The sequence below is a fragment of the Sebastes fasciatus genome, unplaced genomic scaffold (assembly GCF_043250625.1).
Source record: "Sebastes fasciatus isolate fSebFas1 unplaced genomic scaffold, fSebFas1.pri Scaffold_64, whole genome shotgun sequence".
In the NCBI taxonomy this organism is placed as follows: domain Eukaryota; kingdom Metazoa; phylum Chordata; class Actinopteri; order Perciformes; family Sebastidae; genus Sebastes; species Sebastes fasciatus.
Window position 1 is genome coordinate 12,576 of NW_027428252.1, and position 24,925 is coordinate 37,500.

The window sequence follows — 24,925 nt, forward strand, 5'->3', positions numbered from 1 at the left end:
TGTTTGTGTGTGTGTGTGTGTGTTTTGAGGAGAGGGGGGGATACAGTATGTCGTGTGTCTGGAATCAAACATATGGGTTAAACACTTAAAGATGCTTTTTTTAAATGTGTGTATGAAGAGGCATCAATTTATAGTGGACGGCTTTATTTAATTCCATACTGCAGAGATGCATTTTAAAAAGCAAAGATTGTTTGTGACACAGCGGCACTCCTCAATAGAAACCTCGGAGTGCACCTCATTACTGTGATTCAGTCTTTCAACGCTGACCAGACAGAGGCAGGAGTTGTATTCATGGTAACACAAAAGGACAGCTCTCCTTTGATTACACAGGTGATGTGGAGATGCCGCTGTCAGCAGCGCGAGGACGCGGCAGGTATTCCACTTCAAATCAAAGTGGTTTGTCTGGACAAAAAAAATTATATTTGAGTGGGGCTGTTGCGATGAAGGAATTTCCCCTGCGGTGATAATGATTGGCTCAACAAAATATGCGATATGTGGAATTATTGCCGTCATTTTTTTTGCAAATTACTTCATTAATTCTGATTTTAATGCTATATAAAAACTAGGGCTGTCAATCGATTCAAATATTTAATCGCGATTAATCACATGATTGTCCATAGTTAATGGACTTTAATTATTAAGTAATGGAAGCAATTAATCGCAAAGTGGGCAAATATGATTGCTTTATACAAATGCTTGCTATATATTTATTATAGGAAATCAATTAACAAAATAAAACATGACAAATATTGTCCAGAAACCCTCACAGGTACTGCATTTAGCATAAAAACATATGCTCAAATCATAACATGGCAAACTCAAGCCCAAGAGATAACAGCTGTCAGTGTGTCAGTGTGTTGACTTGCCCCAAACTGCATGTGATTATCATAAAGTGGGCATGTCTGTAAAGGGGAGACTCGTTGGTACTCATAGAACCCATTTTCATTCACATATCTTGAGGTCAGAGGTCAAGGGACCCATTTTGAAAATGGCCAAGACAGTTTGGAGTGTTATTTAACTTGACGACAAGCTAGTAGAGCAAGTACGTATGTAAGTAAAAGTAAGTAAAACTGAGCCCGCCACAACCTAAAAATTGCAAGTTGCATTAAAGAAATTAGTGGCATTAAAACAAATTTGCTCTAGCACGTTATTATCGCGTTAACTTTGACAGCCCTTGTTATTTTTCTATCATGAAAATGTCATTAATCGAAGCTGACCACAGCCTCTGTTCTCTGCCAGTGAGGAAACTATGAACTATTTGCAGCCGCCTTTCAATCTGATTGTTAATTGCCCTGTTGTGTTTCTGCTCTCTCTCGTGTGTGTCTTCAGGTGCCGCCCTCCCAGTTGGCAGTGTTTCTAGGGGTGTGTGTGTTGTTTGATGTTGGTGGTTAAAATGTGTGTATTGGGATCGGTAGCTTCATTCTAGAAGGACTTTGTTTATTTGATTATACTGTAGTCTTCTGAGTCAAGACTTTATCTGCCTGAGTTAATTACCTAGTGCCGCTTTCCTTTGGGGAGTAGTTTTCTGTTGAGGCAGTTGGTTTAGTTGTGACTATTTTAAACCATCATTAATAAATTGTTATCTTTGTTTGACTCCTGTTGTCCTTGACACTCTTTCAACACGTTTATTTATTGTTACTCCCCCAACCCATCCCCTAGATCCTAAACGTGGGAACGAATCACTTTGCTAAACTTAAACACGGTCTGCTCTGCTCACCATTCTGTGACACCAGAAATCAGGTCAACCTGGGCCAAGTCGATCTGCACCTAAAGAACAGGAATGACATGTTAACATCTGTACATACATCTCATGTATGTGCAGTATTTCTGCGTGTATTCAGTGCACTTCAGAGTGAAAGAATTCAAAAGCTAGGAACACACTTCAAAAACAGTTCAAAGTAACGAGGCAGGTTAGTATTACATCTGTACAAGTGTGGATTTAATGAAATGATCTTAATGTGTGTTGTGGAGTATCATCAGTGTCACATGTGACATTCTTTGGATACCCTGATGGTCACTTGTTAGCCTTTGGCTGCTGTATATGTGTGCGATGCAGAACATTTTAAGCAGTATCAGAGTTGCAGGTCTCAGACTGACCTGTCCAACGACGTCGCGGCTCCTGAACGAGGCCGAGTTATTCTTCACGGATAAACTGAGGCGTCTGAATCTCGCGTCGTCCACAGACAGATCATACTCAAACCTTAAAGAAGTCAACAAAGGCAATTAGATGTGAACACTAACAAAGATCTTCAGAGACTAAAAAAACAAACTGCACAGGAATATACAGACAGCACAATGAGCTAATTATTTAATTACCTCTCATTGTATTCTGGGTTGAGGTCTCTTTTCTTCACTGCGGTCTTCCTCTTGGTGGCCTTGCTTTTGTCTGGCAGCAGCATGAGGGAGACGTAGCTGTCTACTCCGTCCTTACTCTGAGACAACAGACCTCTGTACACAGAGAGAGAAAAAACATAAATAACTGTTTTAAATCGTAAGAATATTAAAAAAGTCCCACTATATTAGAGCAGTATAATGCCTCTTTGTAAATTAGAGGTGTCATCTTCACTTTGTTAAATTGTAGGTTTTTCTTAAAGGGTAGGTTCATAGGTTTTCAAACCTGTTTTTTTTTCTATAAACAAACAGTAGTTTTTTAATTAAGAATCAGAAACTGTGGTTTCTATCAGGTTATAATGGCTTTTTTTTCCTTCTTGCTACATCCACATCAGCAGTAGGATGGTGTTTGAAGTAAAGATAATAATCCTGACTTTTCAGTAGAACATATAATCATGTCTAACTATACTGTGAGTATCCAGTTCCTGAAAATGAGACAAACGGTTTTTGAATTTATATAATCCCCCCGACACCATCTGGACTGTGGTCAAGCCAAGTTGGATGCAATCTCAGAACCCATCGGCTATCCGTCTGATGACGGATAAGCCTCTGGGGGCGAGGGGCTGTATTTCTGGGGTGTAGCCAGCGGATATCTGGGCCAAGACTTCCTTTTCCGTGCGCTGCTCATTGTTTACAGTCCGATTAGTGATTTCAGATGCGAGACTGGAGTTGAGAGATGACGTGTACGACCGGATTGTTTCAGAAGTAGCCAGTTTACAAGCTAATTTTAAACCAATAAAAAGCTAAATCATCGTCAGACGATAGCTGGTCAATGAGTTCCGCCTCTTTTGCTCTTTACACGGACTGTTTACCTGCATTCAACCAAAGCCTGCTCGAACGTGATTGGTCAATACTACCCGGACTACCAACGGAAACCAGAACGCTTGCGATGCCAAAATATTGTCCCGTTGCCTACAGATTCTGCATATGAATGCAGAAACTGTTTATAGAGATTAAGTTGGATGCTGCATGGTAATCTTCTCAAAACTAAAGATGATGTTGAAGTTGTGCCATGATAATATCTGAGAAACAAACTAAAAATAAAGTCTACAGTCTCAACAGTATATTAAAAGGTAAAAACACAATCTGACTGAAACACACCATTTGAGGAAGCTCACCTGCAGGCATGGACGATGATGATGAGCTGTTTCTCCTGCGAGGCGTATGCAAGAGACAGCTTCACCTGCCCAGAGCCAGTGTCAGCACAGGGCAGAGACCCTGAACTGATCATATCCACCATTTTGGAATCTAAAATCTATCGAATACAAATTCAGAAAAGGAAGTTTCATTAGTGTCTGTTAGTTGTCATGTAATACTATAAGATATGTGTGTGTGCATGTGGGCGGATGTGTTCGTCACCTTGAGCTCAGCCCTCAGCAGGATCTGACTCTCAGGTGCGGCTCCATCCAGAGGGAACCACTGGTCCAGGACCAGCTGTGGCTCTGCTAGCAGCTCATTCATAGTCACCACCAGAGATCCCATTGGCTGGTCCCAACCGCTGGACAACTGCAATGCAAAGAGAGAGAAATGAAAAATTCACTCCAACATCACTGCTGTTAAACATCAGCTGCAGAATAAATGTAAATAAATGTCTCACCTTTACTACGAGCATCTGATGTTTAGGGTCATGGACAAGGAAGTAGTAAGACTCATTCCACTGAGGACTGGTGCTGCGCTCACACAGCTGAAGAGACGATGAAAATAGAGTTATTGCAATAATAATGTATCTATCAAGACTGACAATAGAGCACCATGCATCACGAGTCTCACTAGGGTTTTGTAGCTTGTTTCACCCAGAACCAGCTCAGCTCCTGCTTTGGGCTCCTTTCCGCTCTTCTTCAACTATCAAGGAAGAGAGACATTTTATTATATGACAAATCATTTTTTTTTATCTGTACAGTATGTAAACAAACTGCAGGTGACTTACAGGTAATGAATGTGCTCTCTCTATGTAGACAAAGAGCAGAGCAGCGGCGGGGACAGCTTTGTTCTGATAAGACTGGAGAGTTTGAAGCTGCAGCACCTGCGACACACATGAATCACAGCCAGTTAGTCCTGATGATTATTTTGCAATGTGAATAATGTGCCCTGCATGTTGGAATGTCACTACACAGCATTATGTGGGAGGCTGCTTTGTTATGGACACGTCAATAGTGCATGTTTAAATAATGTTTGAATAAACTGTGGGTGATAGAGCTGTAAGTAAGGACCGACCTGGTCAAGTGTGACTGAATGTGACACTGTAGGAACCCATTCCAGTATCAGGTGGATCCGCCCAGACTTCACATCATTCAGAGTGTACCACTGCAACGGAGACAAAGAAGCAGGGCAACACCCTTTGTATGAGGACACGACACAGAACAGAGTTCAGAAATCACGTGGCACGACTTCAGATGATGAATTATTGACTAACCTGATCTGTGTACTGGGATATGATGACCTCATTTAGCTTAATGCTGAATCTGTGAACATGAAAACATCAACAAGATGTCTTACTTCCAGAAACAAAGATTTCCAATGTTGACATTATGGTGTATATTAAAGAGATAGTTCAGGTGTTTTGAAGTTGGGGTTGTATGAGGTACTTATCCATAGTAGGTGTATTACCTACAGTAATCAGTTCACCATTGGACAGGAGAAGGAAAGAGCTGTCTGACAGCAAGATAAAGCGGTGACATTATTTCAAATATAGCGTACACTTAAATGGATATTGATTTTTTTAGAAAAATATTTTTTTTCTGTCGGCCCTGTCCACAGCAGTACATTACTTTGCTTCCTTGTTGGTACTCCTGTCTGTTTCTCCAAACTGGGGGCGTGGCGACCGTCATCTTCTGTAGGTAATACACTGACTCTGGATAAGTACCTCATACAACCCCACTTCAAAACACCCAAATTATCCCTTTAATGGTATTTAATGAAAACTGTAGAAAAGCAATCAACCCCCTATATTAATACAGATAATTTCCAGGTGTTTGTAAATACACTTTGAGTAGATATTTCATAAATCCACCCACATCAAATATTCAGTTTATGTTTGGCAGCAGCTGCGAATGGCGATGCATTTCAGTGCAAATACATTTGTAAAGTCACAGGTGTATCTCTGTAAAAATCCTTACCATGCAGATCAGTGTATTCAGTATGCTACGCTTTTTATCTTGAGTACTAATATAAGCGCCTGATACACACCTGCCAAGGAAGTCATCAGAGTCTAAATCCTTATCATAGGCTTCAAACTTGATCTCCTGGACGCTGTACCCTTTCAAAACCAGCTGTTAAAAGCAAACAAAAAACACATATTTGTACAAAATACTGTACATGCAGTGAAATCCAGACAACATGCAATGCTTAAACCGAACGAGAATACTTCCTACCTCATACATTTCCTTCCATGTTGGGTTCAGATTCTCCTTGATAACGTGACTCTTGAATGTGACTCCCCCGATGTTGATCTTGACATAGGGGTCGCTCTTGCCCTTCACCATGCCCCCCATCAGGTTGTCCTTGGCAATTAGATTCTGGGCCTCCAGCAGGTGAATCCTCAGCAGCCCCTGCAGAACGAAGACCGCAAATGTTACCAAACACACAGGGAGTCACTGAGCAAACAACATATATGTAGCTTGATAATGTGAAGCTACTATACTATGTATATTTCAGAGCAACCCAGGTGATCAGGCTCAAAAGTGGCAGTGATGAAGGACAGATTGTACTGTACAGTTGGTGGAAGCTAATTCTTCCACTCTGCTAATCAAGGCATAAACTAAACCCACCTCTTCACCAAAGTCCTGGCTGGGGCAGGTGTGTGATGGAAGAACCTCCCGAGCTTTGGGGATTTCTGTGACCTCTGCTGGCCCCAGGGTGTCAGCGGGAAGACCAGTCACTGTGGCGTGAACAAGGTTGCCTAAACCAGTACTACATTCATACACAGAGCACAGAAATTTAAACATGTTTCTTTTTCTATTCTTCCAATTTATGGATCTTTAAAGGGAATGAAGGGAAAAAGGAAATATGGTCTTATTAGCTGTGATGTGGAGCTCACCCTGCTGTGTGTGACTGTGGGGGATGCTCTTCTGGATCTGTTTGCTCCTCCACCAGCTGAGCAAAATGACATGGAAGGTTATGAAGGTGTAAATAGACAGGTTAAACATAATAACCACTGACTATAATGTGCTATGACTCACTGCAGCAGCAGGGAATGTATCAGATGCAGTGTGAATGGCAGCCGGCTCAGCGGGAGCAGCTTCTTCTGCTGAGGCCGCCGCAGCATCTCCTGCTTCAGAGTGTTTAAACTGGCTGGATACGGCAACCGATCTGAAAATACACACTGCTGTTACAAAACAGCACAGCCAGACCTAACAATGGGAGAAAATTACCTTTTTGTAGCTTCACTTGGCTACAAATATACTTTCAAAACACGCTTTATAGGAGCATATCTGCTTGTAAATCCCACCGACAGGCAATCATTTGTTCTAATGTTTATTAGTGCTTGTTTATGTTTCAAATGTGTATTCATTGCTTACTTTTCTTTATATTTAAATGACACTAAGTGGTATGGTTTGGGTGTTTTTGTATTAAGACCAAGGTGTATGTGTGTATTATCAGGTGCACAACACTCACTCATCCTTTGTCAGCTCTGAACTTTTTTCATCCTCACTAACTGTGGAAGGGACCTCTTTCTCTTCTTTCTTTGAACCAGTCCCAGAAAGCTGTGGAGCTTCAGTCATCCTGGAGCTCAGGATCTATCAACAATACATTTCCAGTTGTTTATTCTGTGTATAAGTGACATCGGTAATAATCCCCTGTGTGTGTCCTCTCTTACCTTGAGTTCAGCCCTCAGTAGGATCTCACTCTCAGGTAAGGCTCCATCCAGAGGCATCCACTGGTCCAGGACCAGCTGTGGTTCAGAGAACAGCTCCCTCACAGGGACTACAAGAGATCCCATTGGCTGGTCCCATGCGCTGGACAACTACAGAGATAAGGACACATTTATAATGCCAGCCAGAGGAGGAGATGTGATGAGAGGATGCTGGCAGCAGTCTTCAGATACACTCACCTTCATGATGAGCATCTCCTCTGTGGGGTCGCGAACCAAGAAGTGGAACGCCTCGTCCCACTGAGGTGATCTGGAGCGATCGCATACCTTCAGATAGAAAAAGAGGAACGGGAAGTTGGGAGAGGGGTGGTTCCTTAAACTGGGAATGGAATTACAAGGTCTGTATAGTCATTATACTTTGATTAAGTTGTTTCTTCTCTTCTTCTTTTCTTTCCACTGGTATATTCAACAGTCTAATAAAGGTATTAGCATGTGTTACTGTCAAGCCTTGTGTCTTTTTCAATACCACCAGTGGGGGGCGCCGAAGTTTAAATTCTAAACAGCTTTTAGTCATTTATCCCATCAAATTTTGAACCATTTACCAACACACTAGTTTGTTTGTTTGGAAATTGCAATGGGGACTTCATCATGATATTTTAATGACTAAATGATTAACGGAAGTATTCATTAGTGGCAGTCCAGGCTAGTATATCCAAAGTGTGTGTGTTTGTTATATGTCTTTATCATCAGTCTCATACCTTGGTCTTGTAGGTTGTTTTACCAAAAACGAGCTCGGCCCCAGCCTTGGGCTCCTTTCCACTTTTCTTAAACTGCACACAGAAATACACACAACATTATGTGAGCGGTTTGTATTCACTCTGTAATTAAAGCAACAACGGCTCGAGATCCAACTTCCCTTTCTTTTAAAAAAAACCAAACATTCCTGAATCATTGCATCATAAAACGCAACAACAGTGATTGTGTTGCTTAGCAAGCAGCAACTATTTCTGAAAGTCTTCATTTATTTTAATCCAGTGATTACTAGAAGGAATTTTCCACTTTATGCCAATCTGTTTATCAACATGACTTTCCAAACTGTTGTCTATATATAACTCAGAGACAGCACACTCATGATAGTGTTTTTCAGTACCAAATTACAAGAGACTCACAGGCAGAGAGTGTGCTCTGTCCACATAAACAAAGAGCAGGGCTGCAGAGGGAACGGCCTTGTTCTTGTAAGACTGGAGAGACTGCAGCTCCATCACCTGCAGCAGAGTATCAAATGAAAAATACATTACGGTGACTCAGCACTGATGTGCAGGGTGAACTGGGCAGGGTATCATATCTGGAATAGCACAGATGTGGGACGAATAGGCAATACAAATGATGAAGATTATAAACATTTGCATGAATAAAAGAAAAAACATAAACAAATGAAAAGAATTGCACTAACTTGGTCCAGGGTGTCATTATGGGACACTGCTGGTACCCACTCCAGAATCAGGCGGACACGTCCAGACTTCACGTCATCCAGGGTGTACCACTGAAACAGAGATGTAGAATTAAAGCCTATGACAACACCGCAGCAATAACTGAGATACAGTGAGGCATGCAATACTGACCTGGTCTGTGTACTGGGAACGGATGATGTCTGCCACACTGATTTTGTATCTGTATTAACACAGAATAGCACAAGTTAAACGCATGATCCGGGAAAATGAAGCCAGACCCTTAAAATGCCCTAAAATATTAAATTATCAATATGTTCTAATGCTGCGAAAAGTTTGCTTCCATAGGTAATGTTAGTAAACACGGAAAAATAAAACTAGGATGAAGTGAAAAACACCAAATGCTGACTTTTCCATAAATCAAACCATACGGCAATATACCTGTAATTTATTTTTATGGTGAAATAACTAGTTTGGGTCTGTACACATGTTGACCTGCTGAATATAGTCCAACAACTAGAAAACCTCCACATTACCTGCCCAGGAAGTCATCTGAGTCCATGTCTTTGTCATACAGCTCTAGTTGCACCTCCTGTCCTGACTGAGGCCTGAGCACCACCTGAAACAACACACAAACAGTTAAATGAATATAAATGAGGTGGTTAACGTGAAGTATTATCATCTTTATTAGTAAATCAGACTGCCCAGTTATTTCATACACACCTCATACATCTCATTCCAGACCGGGTTGAGATTCTCCTTGATCACATTACTCTTAAACGCCACATCTCCGACACTGATCTTGGCATAGGGGTCACTCTTGCCCTTCACCATACCGCCCATCTTGTTATCTTTGGCAACCAGACTCTGAGCCTCCAGCAGGATGATTCTCAGCAGCCCCTACAGGATTTCATTTTCATATATATATATTAAATTTGATTGTGTCACACCTTGTTGCATGTATCTGCTCCTGTAGATCACTATTTTGTGACGTTACCTCACTGGCAAAGCTGAGGTCTGGGGACGTGTGAGGAGGCTGTGCTACTGCGGGGCTCGGTGATTCTTCCACCTTCTCTTCAGTCACATCAGCTTCCGCCGTTTCTTCTACGACAACATCCTCATGTGAGGTCACTGAAGAGGCTATAGTCTCCACAGGAGGAGCGTCCACTGAACTTGACCTAAATACACAAAGAGTAGCGATAAAAAAAATGTAAGTGACCAAAGGACACACAGAAAGTAAAGACAGACTTTTTGAATTAACTACCTCACCTCAACACGGTGTCTATCTCTTGTTTTCGCGGAGCGGGGGAAGGGTCTGACACTGAAGTGACCTTAGCCTTATCAGTGGCAGCCGGACATTTGCTGGGAATCAGCATCTGCAGTTGAGTCCATATTATTATTATCAGCTTTGTACCAGTCCCGATTGTAAATACTAATATCAGTAGAAGTACAAAATAACTGTCTCAAAAGCCTCATGACAAAGAAACAAATGATACAGAGACTGAGACATACAGATAAGAAAGAAACAGAAAGAGATATTATACAAAGTTATACCGAGTGAAAGAAATATAGATACAGACAAAGATATTATTAAAGAGATATTACAGTTACACACAGAGAGTAAGATATATAGGCAGAGAAGAAGCAGATCAAATGACAAAGAGATTAGAGACAGAGAAAGGGCCATATAGTGAAAGTGATAAAGAGATAGAGAAAAATAAACTTAAAGGACATATACTAAATATTTAGAATAAGACAAATAGAGAAAATGAAAAGGCAACCACCTTGAGTTCAGCCCTCAGAAGAACCTGACTCTCAGGTGAGGCTCCGTCCAAATTGAACCACTGGTCCAGCACCAGCTCTGGTTCAGAGAGCAGCTCTCTGATGGGAACCACCAGGGAACCAATGGGCAATGTCCAGCTGTGGGAGAGCTGGAGTGACACAATACAGGGTGTTAAGCATAGGTAGTATTTACAGTACACTGTATATCAGAGATCACACTGTTAGCATCTGCGTTCACACTCTTTCTGTTCCACGTTGATTATGCACTGCGTACCTTAGCAACAAGAAACTCTTTTCTGGGGTCTCGAACCAGGAAGCAGAATGCCTCGTTCCACTGAGGTGATGTGGTACGATCACACACCTTCAGAGATGAAAGAGTCAGTCAATATTTCTGACAGATATCAGGTCACTCTTACAATATTACAATCAGAGCTATGGAAAATACATTAAAACATTAATTTTCCATCAATTCCTCTCTTATTGGTAGAAAGGTCAGAGTGTTTGTCAGAGTGTCCCTCTGTTGACATTCTTGGGTTGGAGTCCTGTCTAGAGGAGCCACCGTTATCTGTACAGCTGTGCCTGTAGTGGAGACCGTAGAGCCAGTCGCTAGGGCAACCAGGGTCAGAGATGCCAGAGGAACGGAGTAAGTCAAAACATGATAAGGGGTAAGACACTGAGCACCGGGGAGGAACGACAGAGTTGTGAGGCCTTCACGCAGAGAGCATCTATTGTGGAGACCTGACAATTCTCCTTGATCAAGCTTCAATAAACCTTCTTTTGTAAGACATCATCAGCTCCGGACCTCTTCCTTCCAAAGTTAACATGTGTATCAATTATTCCATCACACATAGTACTACCAATTCTAAACTGAATGAGGTCTTACTGTAGTTTTGCGGGACATTTCTCCAAGGGTAACCTCTGCTCCCACTTTTGGATCTTTGCCACTCTTCTTAACCTGTAGAGAGATAAACAGGAAATAACAATAGAAGCATATGTATTCTAAACCATAACTGCACATCCTGACATCATCAGTAGAAAAGGACTCACTGGTAAGCCATCTGCTTGCTCCATAAAGACAAACAGTAGGGCTGCTGAGGGGACCGCCTTGTTCTGGTAGCTCTGCCTGGAATAGAACTGAAGGACCTGAAGATGCAGGAAAGAACCAGTGAGTATGGATCAATCTTACCAGCAACGCTCCATTAACCCATGACTTTTTTGGGAATACAAACCTGGTCCACTCTGTCTGACTCGGAGGCCGTCGGAACCCATTCCAGTATCAGGTGAACTCGACCAGACTTCACATCACTGAGAGTGTACCACTGAGAGAAGAATTGGAATCATTTAAACACAGGATCTGTGCTATATGTTACGGATATATTTGGAGAGGGTTAAGGGTCTAATCAAAGTGAGTTGGAGCTCTGTGCACCCACATGAGTTAGACCTAATCTATGGCGAGCTTTTACTGCATTCACATGAAATCAGGCAGAGAGTAGACGGACAACACCTTCTGGACGGCACGGGAAAAATAAACATACAGTACATACAGACAAAACATGCATGACGATATGTTGCTATGGCGATGTCGTATTGTTTACAAAGAATGGAATAAAGTATATTATACAATTATTTTGTGTTTATTATTATATGTAATTATTCTAGTAAAGCATGTAGCTATAAAATGCAACTTTCTCTTAATATTAAAAAATGTTCTCCTTGTGTGAGGGAGCTAGGTAACATCCGGTTGTATATTCAGGAGGACGGAATTTTGTTTTTATATTTTAACTTTGGACAGCAATGCCGTCTACCGTTACCGTTGCCAGTATTCTCTGCCAGCCTCACTTAAGTTTAACGTCTTGTTCTAGTCCACTAAAATGATATCTGGTTTTCCGTCTGCCTGATTCCATGTGAATGCAGCATTATTCTGACCACACTCTTTGTGTTTGTCGAGGAACATCCCACCTGATCAGTGTACTGGGAATCGATGATGTCCTTCAGACTGATCTTCAGCCTGTACGTTGGGATATGTGAGATTAGAATGTAGCTTTAAATCCATTCATTTTATTTCATAATTGAATTATCTATAGCTACTTTACCTGCCCATGAAATCATCCTTCATGTCCATGTCTTTATCAAACACCTCCACTTGCAGGTCCTGGCCAGGCAGATTGGTGAGAATCACCTGAGGGGTGAAAAAACAATTATACAGCAGACATTTATAATTACATGCAAACTTCAGCCACTTCTATTAATTTCACAACAAAATTGTGTTCTTTCATTGAATAACCTTGTGTTATTTACCTCGTACATCTCATTCCAGGTGGGGTTAAGATTAGTCTTGATAACCTGACTTGTGAATGTTTCGCCCCCGATGTTAATCTTGACGTAGGGGTCACTCTTGCCTTTTACCATGCCCCCCATCATGTTATCTTTGGGAACAAGGTTCTGCCCCGCCAACAAGTGAATTCTGAGCAGTCCCTAAAAAAGATTACAAACATATAAGGGAACGAAAACACAACCCTAAATCAAAATCATGACTGCATTGTCCATTACCTCTGTGGCAAAGCTAGAATGAGCGGAGGTCTGCTGGGGCAGCTGTTTGGACATCCCAGCCTCCAAATTAGATGACACATCAGATTGAATACGGTCCTCATCTAACCACAGGACCTATGTTACAATAGAGAAGAGAAGAGACAGAAAGAATCTGAATAAATGTGACTAAAAACCCAGAATCTGGTCTCATTTAATCTCAGTTGAGACGCCGTTATACATATGAAAAATGTTTGGTCAAAATCCAATTTTTGATTGTATTTATTAAGAATAACCTCCCACATTGTGCTTGTTTTATTTTCAGCGTATTTTTTGGTGCAGGACTAGTGAGTGGGTCTTGTTGCCATTTACCCTCAGGACTGTGTTGATATAGATGCGACTGGCAGATCCAGAGTTGTCCAACTGGAACCACTGGTCCAGGGAAAGGTTAGAATTGGACAGCAGGCGGGACAACGGGATGGTCAGACTGCCCAACGTCTGCACACGGTCAGCGTCCTTCACCTGGTTCATTTAACATGAAGGAAAGCAAAAATAAGAACATAGGAAGTTTGGCTTTCAAACACAAAGTTCAGTGCAGAGAAGCTAATCTCATGAGCCGTCACCTGAATGTCTATGTCCTGCTTGCGAGGATCCTGGATGAAGAAGGTAAAAGCTTCCTCCCACTCTGGATTAATGGTTGTGTAACAAGTCTAAAGGCAAGAATAAAAATAAGTATGTATATAAATGAAACACAATCTACAGAATTTATAATGGGCTTTCCCAGTAGATATACCTTGCTCTCTCTAGTGATGTCCTGCACAGACAACTGCACCATGGGGTTGGGCTCTTTATTCCCCTTCTTCATCTAAAAGACACACAGTTACAGACAAAGTAAGGCATGTGAACAATGGCATTCTGTAACCAAGAGAGCAGGAGCAATAAATAGACTTTATCTACCACCCTGACAACACGAGGCTGATGTGAATAATAGGGTTAACATAGCAACGGCACGAATAACCACATGGCATGTCACAATCAGGAAGTATGAATCTGCATCGAAAGAAACCACAAAGACTGAATTTCATTCCAAAGATTCAGTTACTGCTGTTCCCTTTTGTGTGTGATATGACACAGCAGGAAATGTGTGTTTAACAGCCGTGGATAAAGTTAGCCTCACTGGTCCGCGCTGTAACGGAGGACACAGGGTTAAAGGCCGAGGTAAAAACTCTGTGGAATGTCAAGACAGGTGGCAGACGCAGCTTTGCCCCAGTTTAACCACACAGGAAGCAGCTCTGAGCTGAGCACGAGCATGAGCAGAGAGGGTGGAGAGATTTGACTCACAGGAAGCGCCTCAGCCTTGTCCAGATAAACAACCAAGATGGCTGAAGAAGGTGGATCAGCAGTCTTGCTGGTGATACTTTCGTTCCTCTTTAGGACCTGGGGGGAAAATTGCAAACATGTGATTCTATCTAGAGTGTATAGGGCAGATTTTTGTAATGCATCAGTGGAAATGAGTGACTCAAACCTGCTCTAGGCGATCAGTGCTAGGCAGCAAGGCCAACCACTCCAGTCTGAAATGAACCCGTCCTGATGTAGTTTCTTTCAACGTGAGCCACTGGGAAGACAGACACAGGCATGCACTCACAATCAAAAGATTAAAAAAAATACTTATTCAAACTGTGACTGAGATGATAACAGCTTTTTATACTTACATTATCCACAACTATGGATTTCTTCACGATGCCCAAATCCAATTTGGCCCTAAACAGAGGAGGAGTGTAAGACAGAATTCAATTAAAGAAGAAAATGTATTTCTGAAAATAAAAGGATCATAGCATAGAAAGTAGTTGCTGTAACTTTCCAAATGCTTCAAAAAAAAAAAAAAAAAAGGTAGTATACTTTTTCCCCAACTGGCTAGGAAAGGTGACAGATGAAAGGTGACAATGCGAGATTCAATGTAGGCACACAAGAGACATGAATATGCATATGTACCTGCCCAGGAAATCATCCTGGTCTGTGTCTTTGTCATATACCTCCACCTCCAACTCTTGACCTGGCACTTCATGGACTATAACCTGATGTACCAGACACACACAAGGATATGAAGACTGACAGAGGGATTTGTATGGAAGCTGGCTTCATGCCACCATGAATGAAAATGAACATTCCCAGCGCTGAAACAGTCTAATCCCTCAGATACAGAACACAATGAAATGACATATGATTGAGTCTCTGGACACCTGTGCAATGACGACACACATCTCAAGCTTGCCGTAAAAAACTCTCCATTCTTCTTCTTACCTCGTAAATCTCTTCCCACTTGGGAGAGTGTGTGTTGTCAACGTGTTTGGAGGTGAAGGTCTGAGGGCCGACCCTCAGTATGGCGTAGGGGTCAGACAAGCCAGCCATGACCCCTTTCACGTAGTGGTCCTTGGCAGCTAGGTTCTGTGCCTCCAATAGGTGGATGCGTACCACACCCTAAGAAACAAAAAGAGGGGCCAAGATGTAATATACTGTTGTTGACTATAATAGTATCCCTTTATGTGTAGGTGCATATTGAGGCTTTACCCTGGGCAGAGGAGAGCGCAGTTGGGCCACGTGCAGGCCTGGAACCAGGGGGACAACCAGGCGGTTGGGCAGCACCAAGAAGGAGGCAATGGCATCCATGATCATGCTGTCAGACATGACACTGAGACAAAGAAACAGCATTTTAATGGAAATGTACTGCTGTATTGCCTATATCATATATTTATTTATTCTATGTACTGTATAATAAAACCCACACATTAAAGGTACAGTGTGTAGGATTTTGCAGCATCTCGTGGTGTGGTTGCAGATTGCAACCAACTGAGTACCCCGCCGCTCACTCCTCCCTTTCAAAGACTGTGGTAACATGAGCCGCCGAGTGCAAAATCGTGGTAACGGCGTTCACCTCGCTCAGAGGCCACCCGTACCAAAATAATAACACTATTTTATGAGCAACAGGAAGTCAGACGGCGGCTGGCGGTACCACAGTTTTGCACTCTGCAGCTCACATTACCACAGTTTCATAAGCGTGTCGGAGAACTACAGTGGCCTTCAGGTAAGCTAAAAAAAAGGCTCTGAAACTCGGAAACGTGGCAGACTCTGTGAAGAGGATCTGCTCTCTATGTAGATATGAAGGGCTCATTCTAAGCTCGAAGCATTCAATTCTTATTTTCAGGTGATTTTACACTAATGTAACATAGTTATGAATATTATATTCCATTTCTGCTAATAGATCCCTGATATGTTCCACACTGTTCCTTTAATGAAATATTATAAGGTCGTGGCTATTACTAACGTGTAACCCAAAGAAAGGCTATTTCAGCATGACTCACTTCAGTCCAGGGATGTCGAACAAATTAGTCAGTCCAGTCCAATTGATGTCTAGTTTCTGGGAAGAGATAAGAGAGAGGAATTTGCTGTATTCAGCAAATCAATCAGGATTGATGTGAAATCAATAGCACGAAAAGCATACAAGGCTCTACTGAGATACATGATGGTAACAGGAGGAATGGGGGTTGAGAGGCTACGAGAAAAGGGCAAATAGAGGTGAATGCAGAAGGACGTACAGGCCGCTGGATGAAAAACATGGTGACTGCACCCACTATGGGCACGTCTCCAATCAGAGGCTCCAGAATCACCCGCATCATCCCGTGTAGCTGAGGACAGAGAAGCAGAACTTGTGAAAACCATGGCTTACAGAATGGCACATTGTTTATTTCAGCTATCCCTTAAGACAGGCAACATCTTTGTATTAATACTACTCTGTAATTCAGTGAAACGACAACAAACCTGTATTCCTTTGACTCCAGCTTTGCAGAAGTATCTCTTCACCTCGACGTCGATCTCTACGTTGCCAACATAGCTGAGGATACGAGAACAAAAATGTCATCTACGATAATGCCTTCTCAAAGCTGTAATACAGAGGTGCCTCGCAAATTCAAAGAGCAATAGATAAACGTTCACCTGATATACAGATCTAACAGGACTTGTCCTTTGTCATTCTCAGTGTGTGCCTTGATCCCTACAACCTTCATGGCCTGTAGCAAACAGAAAGCATATTTTCAGCACAATAAAAACATTTGTGTGAATCTTTACAGCGGTGTCGTATTAAAGTTAAGCTATCAATAGCGTCACCTTGTCTCCAAAATCCACTTTGGTGAAGTTGAGGGTTTGGAGGTGGTTGCTCGAGCCTCGGATAGACGGAGCGATGGTTTCCACCAGCAGCTTCTCGAGGTACTGGCCGACAAAGGGCCAAACCTGCTGCAGCACCTGGGCAGACCAACAACGGCATGGTTACAAACTGCTTTTATTAGTAAGACATGTAAGTTATGCACATATTTATATTTGGTAAAATTGTTCATGTTTGTATGATATATTGCATGAGTTCTGATATTATTTAAGTTTGTACCATAGTTTTCATATAGTTAGAATAGTGACCATAGGATTATGTTGTTTACCATTTTCTTGTTATAAAGTGTCGTAACGTAGTTTTTCAGTGTGCATAACCAAAAAAAATAAAGTTTTTAGAAGATGCTGTGAAGTCTGCGTAGGTGTGGATTGTAACAAGTTTTTGCCCGTGTTAAATATAGCGATAATGTGATAACATTTATTAACGTATATTGTTGAACATCCAGTCGGTAGTGTAATGGGTGTGACGCCCCTCCCCCTGTCTTGGAGGTTGCTTGGCCAACCTCAGCAGGCAGTTGGGTGACAAGGGAGGGTCGACAGCCTGATTGGGATCACCTGGACCTTCCACACTATAAAAGCTGCTCCCTGTGCTCACTGTCTCTCTCTCTTCCTACAGCCACATCCACCTGGCAGCACCTTCAACTCCCTTTTTGTCACATTCCCTGAGCCAGTTTGTGACAAGGGGCGAGATGCAACTTGGATGGAAATCACCTGCTGTGAGGTTATTGATTCTAACAAAAACTCTCATTAAAGTTTTCCCTTCATCCTGTGAGTACATTGGGTCTTCACAAAAAGGACTGAAATGAATTGCAACACGAGTCAGAACAGAGATACCTTGCAGACTAAGTGGCCTAGGAACTTGGAGCATGGTAAAATGGCCACTACAAGACACAAAACAAAATAAACAACGTCCATCCCTGCAACCAGAGACTACTTCTTTAAGAAAATGTTGTCATTTTAGCCACATAGTCACAAAACGATCCATCAAATGCCTTGGCTTCCATGTGCAACATCTGAGGAATGACAGACACAGCTGTTGCGCAGTTGAGTCTCCTCAGCTGTTAGTCGTCTACTTTGAGTCCTTGCATTTATCACAGTGAACCCTGTGCTGTACAAAATGTTAATGTTGCTACATGAACTCTTAATTCCTTCAGGGAAAGAACAAAAAGCAGAGGCCGTGCTTGTTTGTGTGCTTGTGTGACTGTAAAAAAACCCACTGCTGGTTTCAGTCTGGCATTAGTGGAGAGTGAGTCATCAGCTGCCTGCTCCTGGGAGGGATGCAGCGAGGGAATCTGCTGACCTCCCCCTCCAGTAACCAGTCTCAAATCTCTGCTTTGTCTGGCTCTCTGACGCTTGCATCTCGTGGTTTATATTACTGTATGTCTATGTTAGAGGCTCTAGTTTCTCTGGGCTACAGAAGCCAAGGGGGTGGGTGAGGGACAATGGCTGCAGTTTTATATAGTTTGGGGGGACTGGGCAGCGCCTCCTCCTTCCTGTGAGCTCTAGCCTGTAATGAAATGGAAATGTTGAGAGGGTTGCCTGGCGCTGGGCCTGCTCTCTGCAGTACAGACACAGTGGCTACACTAATGGGGGGAGTGGCCTTTTCTGCAAACAGCAGCAGTGCTACCATCTATCAGCTAGCACCAGCTAGCATACTCTACAAAGTGTCAATCAGCACAACAGCTGAACAGACAGGCGTGTGTTTGCTGTGGGCTTATTAAAACGGGAAACACTAGCGTCTCTGTGTTACGTAAACAGTGAAAAGACTAAGCGAAAAAAGGAAAGCACTGATGTTTTACCTTGTTCAGCCATTCAACCTTCTCAACATCTGGAAAGCTGACCTGAAGGAAAGAAAGACAATGAGGGTAAACACTTAAATTATGCATAGGACCTGATAAACACACAACAGGATCATTAGCACTGTCGATATTCCTAGTTCTTTTTGCACCAGGTTTTAGACTGCCAAAGTATTTCCACAAGAAAAAAGGGAAAGCAGATAAGTGCAGCAACTGTCAAGATCCCTTTGAATGATACAGCAGGCTACTGCGTGGCTTATCTTTCACACGTGACAATAATTTAACAATGTAAGTGCGTGGCATGTCTTCTCCATTTATTGATTTATCTTAAAGAAAATCCATGCCATTTGTTATGCACACTGGAGAGCAATATGGAGATGCCCTTTTTGGAATAATTCAATGGAGGAATATAATGCATGCTGCCACTCAATGAAACAAGTATCCACAGGAACCTCATCTGGGTGTGGCCAGATGTTCTGAGTCAAAATATGAACACGTGGGTTTCAGCATTTCCATTTTGTGAAAACATGCTCTCAAGACGTATAATATGCAAATCAAGACTAATATCCTGCATGCACATTTGCCACAACACAATTGCACCAAGGATTGGTGTTGTTGCAATGCACTCAGAATAATGCTTTCAAACAAGTTTAGTCTAGAAATAAAAACACAGACAATTTGGCAACTGTATGCACTGCATATAGCTGAAAGGGGACTTCTGCACATCTGGCTGCATGCATGTTTCATTTAGGATCTATACTTCATCTGCAACATTAGGAAAAGCCGTGCTTGTTTGTTTGCCTACCAGTAGTTTAAAACATTACATCTCCCCTACAAATTAAAAAAAAAATACCACTCATTTGTGAGAGAAATGTTTTCATAAATACAATGACTGCTATATTTGACTTCAGGACATCTCTGACGACATACATGCTACAAACATTTTTACTATATCAAGTCCCTAGGAGTGTATGATTCAACTTTTTCCCATGGTCTAGTGTTAAAAAGGTTAACCCCAAAACGCCCTTCTTTTGTTTAATTTTTCTTTTTTTCTAAATGTAATGTTTTTTATTATTATGATTTATTTGATCTTATTTCACATGAAAAGCACTATTTGTGTGTTCTATAATTTCATTGTAAAAAGTGGAAAAGTTGGTTCACTTCATATTTGTATATAATTAAGTATGTTTATGTAAATGTCTAAGTAAAACCAAATAAACGAAAAATAAAATGAAGAAAAAGAAAAAAAGAAAAAGGTTAACAAAAATCGCAATAAATCGTAATATCGAATCGCAATACTTAAAAAAACGCAATACATATCGAATCCACACCCAAGTATCGTGATAGTATGGAATGAGGAGATAGGTGTATATCATCCCAGCCCTCATGAGGAAATGATTTATGGGAAATAAACCCAATTAGATCAAATTATAAGTGCTACCAGTCATGACAGCTAAAAATAGAGTAAAGGCTGTGATTATAGGGTGGTTTACTGGGAACAGCCTGTACATCCCTGTAGTGATGTTATGATTTGTTTCCTTGTTTTTATTTTCTAATCTTTAGTTTTTATGTTTTTATAACTGTTTTAATTATGTCTTAATGTTCTTGAATGTTTATATAAAGCACTTTGAATTGTCCTGTTGCTGAAATGTGCTATACAAATAAAGCTGCCTTGCCTTGCCTATGATTTTAGGGTCCACTGCAGCTACGTTTTGTCTTATTTACATAACGTGGGGTTACTTTAGGTCAACTTTGGGTCCATTAAGGACAGTGAAGAAGCTGGTGTATGAGGACAGTTTTCTTACCCACGCAGGGAGATCTCTCTTGCTTTTGGACACCTTCATGGAAGTGTACTCCTCCTCGTTGTTGAGCAGCTGCATGGCTGACCTCAGTCTGGTCTCCTTGGCTTCTCGGGCGTGTTTCCATCCCGTGTAGACCATCATCCCGAACACCAGCAGGCTGGTGCTGACCCGGTAGTAGCCGGCCAGGTAGACGGGCAGCAAGGCGCCCAGACATTTCCCAAACGTCCAGAGAACCGCGACCGCGCTGATCCCTTGTTTGGGTTTGGGACCCTCCGTCTCCGCCAAAGTCTCCGCCGCACTCAGCGCCTTCTTCTCGGCGTCCTTGGCTTCACTCGGCTCCGACTTGTCGCTTTGCATACTGTTATATCCTCTAGAAACTAATACTACTAATAATAATAAGCTACCGTTGGATACAATGTATTCAGTTGAAGCGTTCTGAAGGACTTAAGTTAAGTTACTCTAACGTTCCATTTCTAACGTTCCATTGCGAACTTCTTCTTCTCGAACTAACCGCTGCCTTAACCGTTACATTAGCTAATTGACCGTTCGTCCGTCTTTTGCAGTTTTACCGACTAAACACTGGTCCAGAAGAAGTGGCAGACCAGTTCTGCCCCTCACCCAGTCCCGTTAGTAGGATGAAAACACGCCCCCACTGTGGTCTGAAACAAAAAAAAAACGCATCTTTGACTCTTTCGCTGCTGCGGCAAAACTCAGTCATCAAATAAGCTTGTAATTAGCGTTATTACTGCGGCATTACAGCGTCAAAAAGCGAGATTTTACACGGAATTATTCATACGTACTGCTACCTGTCAGAGGAAGCAGAATATATACAATACTGCTTCCTGTCACATCTTTAACCAAGCCGCACCCCTTTTCATCTCTTTCTGCTGCTCCAGGTTATTTTAAAGGTCCCATATTATGCTCATTTTCATTCAAGTCATTAATAGCTTTTTTCCTTGGAGTACTGCAATTTCCTATTCAAATGTCTGCAAAACAAAAAAAATAAACCCAAGTTAAAGGTCCCGTATCATGCTCATTTTCAGGTTCATACTTGTATTTTGTTTCTGCTAGAACATGTTTACATACTTTAATGTTCAAAAAACACATATTTCCTCATCCTGTCTGTCTGAATATACCTGTATTCACGCTCTGTCTGAAACGCTCCGTTTTAGCGCATTTCAACAGAATTGCGTTGCTGGGCAACAGCTTGGGTCCATGTTTACCTTTGTTCAATTCCTTCTGCTGCTCCAGTTTATTTTAAAAACAGCAGACTGGACATTCTCCTCAATCCCCTACATCCTGTGTGACCGCACCAACCCGGGCCATAATTCCTATGGTGCACCACCACCACCACCACCACCACCACCACCACCACATACTCCACTTGTTTGAAGAGCCACACGGATATGAGGCTACTGAAGAAGCAGATGGTATTATATTCAAGTTTACACAATGCGACTCCACCCAAACAACTCAAGCAATGGGATGTAAACATGAGCATGACTTGTTCCTGTGTGACCTGAGCTGATAAAAGTGTGAACTGAAGCTGTAAACAAAGTGACAGATAATACAAGATTGATTGTTGAGCGCCTGTTATTCTTTTTTTTTTTTTTTTATGTGCAAAGTACCAAAGTTAATTTACACCAGAGCAATCCACAAAAGTAGAAACACAAACTGCTTCCAAAGTCTTCATGTCCACACAAGGACGACACAGCAGTGTTCAAACAATATGGATGACCTCACATATTTTCAGTTTGTTGCCATTTTTGGTGCCTGTGAAAAGATTCCTTTGGTGCACAAACTGTTCACAGGTCAGTCAGTCAGTCTGTAAAAATGTCTTTGTAATGTTGCCACAGAACAGTGAGGAAGTCTTTATCCTGCCCTCTGGTGGAGGAATACAAGCATCTTTATACTTTAGTGTTCTGTCATCAGTTGATCAGCTATGTTAAAAATCACAGTTACGGATGCTACATTCTGACGTGTGGGTACAACAGTCCAACATTTAGCCAGTTAGTGAGGCAGAGTGGTGATCCTCATGCTTTGACTCACAATGGGGTACGCGACCATCGTGCTGGTGGCGTGACTCATGGTGATGCCCGGCATCGGCTGCGTAATGGACACTGCCACCGGTGCCACAGATACAGACACCGGTGCCATAGAAACAGGTGGCGCCATCCCTTGGGCAATGGTCTGTACGAGGGCAGCTGAGAGGGGGGTGATCTCGGGGTTGAGGTGAGGCAGAGGGGCTGTAGGCGGGGCAGCGTTAGTCGGGGGCGCTGAAGGGGCGCCGGTAGACGCTACCAGGTCTTGCTGGATGACGGGCCGAGGCTGCAGTCCGGCGCTGCTCAGGGTGGTGTGAGTCTGAGCGATGCTGTGATTGTAGGAACTTATTGCACCCACGGGGGGCACGAGAATCTGCTCGATGGGTGCAGGAGTGGAAGACAGCGTCATCACCTTGGCCTGAGTTCGGAACTGGGCGTTCTGATCCAGAAGAACCTCATTTGTAGCGATGAGGTTTGAAACCTGAGAAACACAAGAGACATGGATTAGAAAATGACTGGCTCCATTAAAGTCCACCGCCAGAAACTCTGGTTTTGTGTTTGGCAGAAACAAAGTTCTTATAAAATTTGACTTTTTATACTTATAAACATTATAGTTAAGACAAAAAGAAAATTGTTTTTAGGAAGCCGTCATTTCTTAGTATGTCAACCAGCTACTGTAATTACAGCTTTTGCAGTGTGTCTTACGATGATACAGAATGTCTTTTCCTTTTTTAATGTTGTTTGAATATATTCATTGTTGTTTTAGTCAGGCTGCTGTTGAGGAAAAATCCTTCAAAGTCAGCCGCTCTTTGAATTTAAAGCAGGTATGACATATCTCTGCTTCTTAAGGGTCATTAGTTCATTCATTACAGCGTTGATCTCATGCTGCCATCTTTTATCATAAACTCTCAAACTACTACTTTAAACTTTGTTTTATCTGTAATAACCTTAACTTTCCTACAGTCCTCAAAACCACTGATTGGTCCATATTAAACTTTTACATCTTGTTATTGAAGAATGATGATAATCTCCCATTAGTACAGTCTAGCTATCATTCTGAAATTGATAGACAGGTTAGGACCCAACACCAGGCAACAACTAAATCAACATTCCTAAGTTGTCTAATGCTGTTAAAGATTGGTTTACATTTGTAATGTTTTGAACACAGTAGCAAAGAAACATATTCATGATCAGGTGACAAACTCATTTTTAACTCTTCCACTATGTGAATTCACCTAAATACCTCGGGTTGCCAACACTTTTAACTGTACTTTTAACTAGGGTTGCAACTAAAGATTAGTTTCATTATTGATTATAGATATGTGTATGCATAGTTTTTTCTCAATTAATTATTGTCTATAAAATGTCCAAAAGCCAACAATATTTAGTTTACTATCATACAAGCCAAAGAAAAGCAGCAAAACCTCACATTTGAGAGACTGGAACCATCATTTTTACTTGGAAAAATGACTCAAAGGATTACCAAAATAGTTTCGATTGACTAATTGTTTCAGCTGTACTTCAAACTTCCAGCCCTAATAGCAAGTTGTTTGTTCAGTTGGTCTTTCCATTTCATCCATCCAAGATATTTGCATGATACGCTGGTCTTCAGATGCTGTGGTAACTTTAGATGAGCAGTCTTGTGTTGGACGACAATGATTTGCTTTGTTAAAATCTCCACTTGCAGCCATCAAAGGAACTTTACTTTGCCTGTGATCTGGCAGTGAGATATAATGAAACTGTGAGTCCTTGTGACTAAAATTTAATTTGACACCATAATATAATATGATCCTTTCACATGACACTATCACGTGAAAGGATCATATCAATTCATTCAGCACAGGAAGCGTACGAAGTAAACAAGTAAACATTCGACAATATAATGCAATCCGATACAATTCTACCTTTGTTGGGCTTATAAAATTAAATTTTGTTAAGACTTTGACATTATACTTACAAAGGTGGCTGTTATTTTGCACACCATTTTATCTGGTATTAGTTGTAAAAACAAAAACAAATCATATAGCATAACAAATATGTTTAGATTTGACTGAAATATAAGTGAGGCCTACCAGCCGTGTATAATTTCATACAATCATTTGTCAGAGGTCCA

At 41.7% G+C, this 24,925-nt stretch overlaps 2 protein-coding genes and 1 long non-coding RNA gene across 3 annotated transcripts in view; 1 reads left to right on the plus strand and 2 right to left on the minus strand.

Annotated features, from left to right (window-relative positions):
- Window positions 1-1,626: 1,626 nt before the first annotated feature.
- LOC141763852 (uncharacterized) lies at window positions 1,627-21,366 on the minus strand. The gene is made up of 51 exons (XM_074628612.1): window positions 20,774-21,366; window positions 18,972-19,013; window positions 17,119-17,253; window positions 16,948-17,021; window positions 16,774-16,846; window positions 16,551-16,640; window positions 16,317-16,372; window positions 15,526-15,646; window positions 15,259-15,435; window positions 14,950-15,032; window positions 14,670-14,718; window positions 14,483-14,572; window positions 14,299-14,394; window positions 13,751-13,822; window positions 13,581-13,667; window positions 13,330-13,479; window positions 12,982-13,095; window positions 12,730-12,906; window positions 12,525-12,610; window positions 12,391-12,439; window positions 11,661-11,750; window positions 11,479-11,574; window positions 11,315-11,386; window positions 10,706-10,792; window positions 10,434-10,580; window positions 9,919-10,025; window positions 9,647-9,827; window positions 9,373-9,549; window positions 9,186-9,268; window positions 8,824-8,872; window positions 8,655-8,744; window positions 8,371-8,466; window positions 7,960-8,031; window positions 7,442-7,528; window positions 7,208-7,354; window positions 7,006-7,127; window positions 6,570-6,699; window positions 6,428-6,483; window positions 6,159-6,300; window positions 5,763-5,939; window positions 5,578-5,660; window positions 4,805-4,853; window positions 4,606-4,695; window positions 4,319-4,414; window positions 4,162-4,233; window positions 3,989-4,075; window positions 3,751-3,897; window positions 3,510-3,646; window positions 2,317-2,448; window positions 2,098-2,200; window positions 1,627-1,767 (listed from the first exon to the last, which is right to left on the minus strand). Exons 1-51 carry the CDS (start codon window positions 21,125-21,127, stop codon window positions 1,714-1,716), a joined length of 5,433 nt encoding a protein of 1,810 aa, XP_074484713.1. The 5' UTR covers window positions 21,128-21,366; the 3' UTR covers window positions 1,627-1,713.
- Window positions 17,772-24,925, plus strand: part of LOC141763854 (uncharacterized) — a 7,365-nt gene continuing 211 nt past the window's right edge. Inside the window, exons 1-2 of the long non-coding RNA XR_012593183.1 lie at window positions 17,772-17,893; window positions 23,579-23,636. This is a non-coding gene — a long non-coding RNA (uncharacterized LOC141763854). The remainder of the gene's footprint in view (window positions 17,894-23,578; window positions 23,637-24,925) is intronic.
- The window catches only part of LOC141763853 (zinc finger CCCH domain-containing protein 10-like), a 4,905-nt gene continuing 2,615 nt past the window's right edge, over window positions 22,636-24,925 (minus strand). The window contains exon 3 of the mRNA XM_074628613.1: window positions 22,636-23,293. Within this exon, the coding sequence (XP_074484714.1) occupies window positions 22,781-23,293 (513 nt within the window). The 3' untranslated portion in view covers window positions 22,636-22,780. The remainder of the gene's footprint in view (window positions 23,294-24,925) is intronic.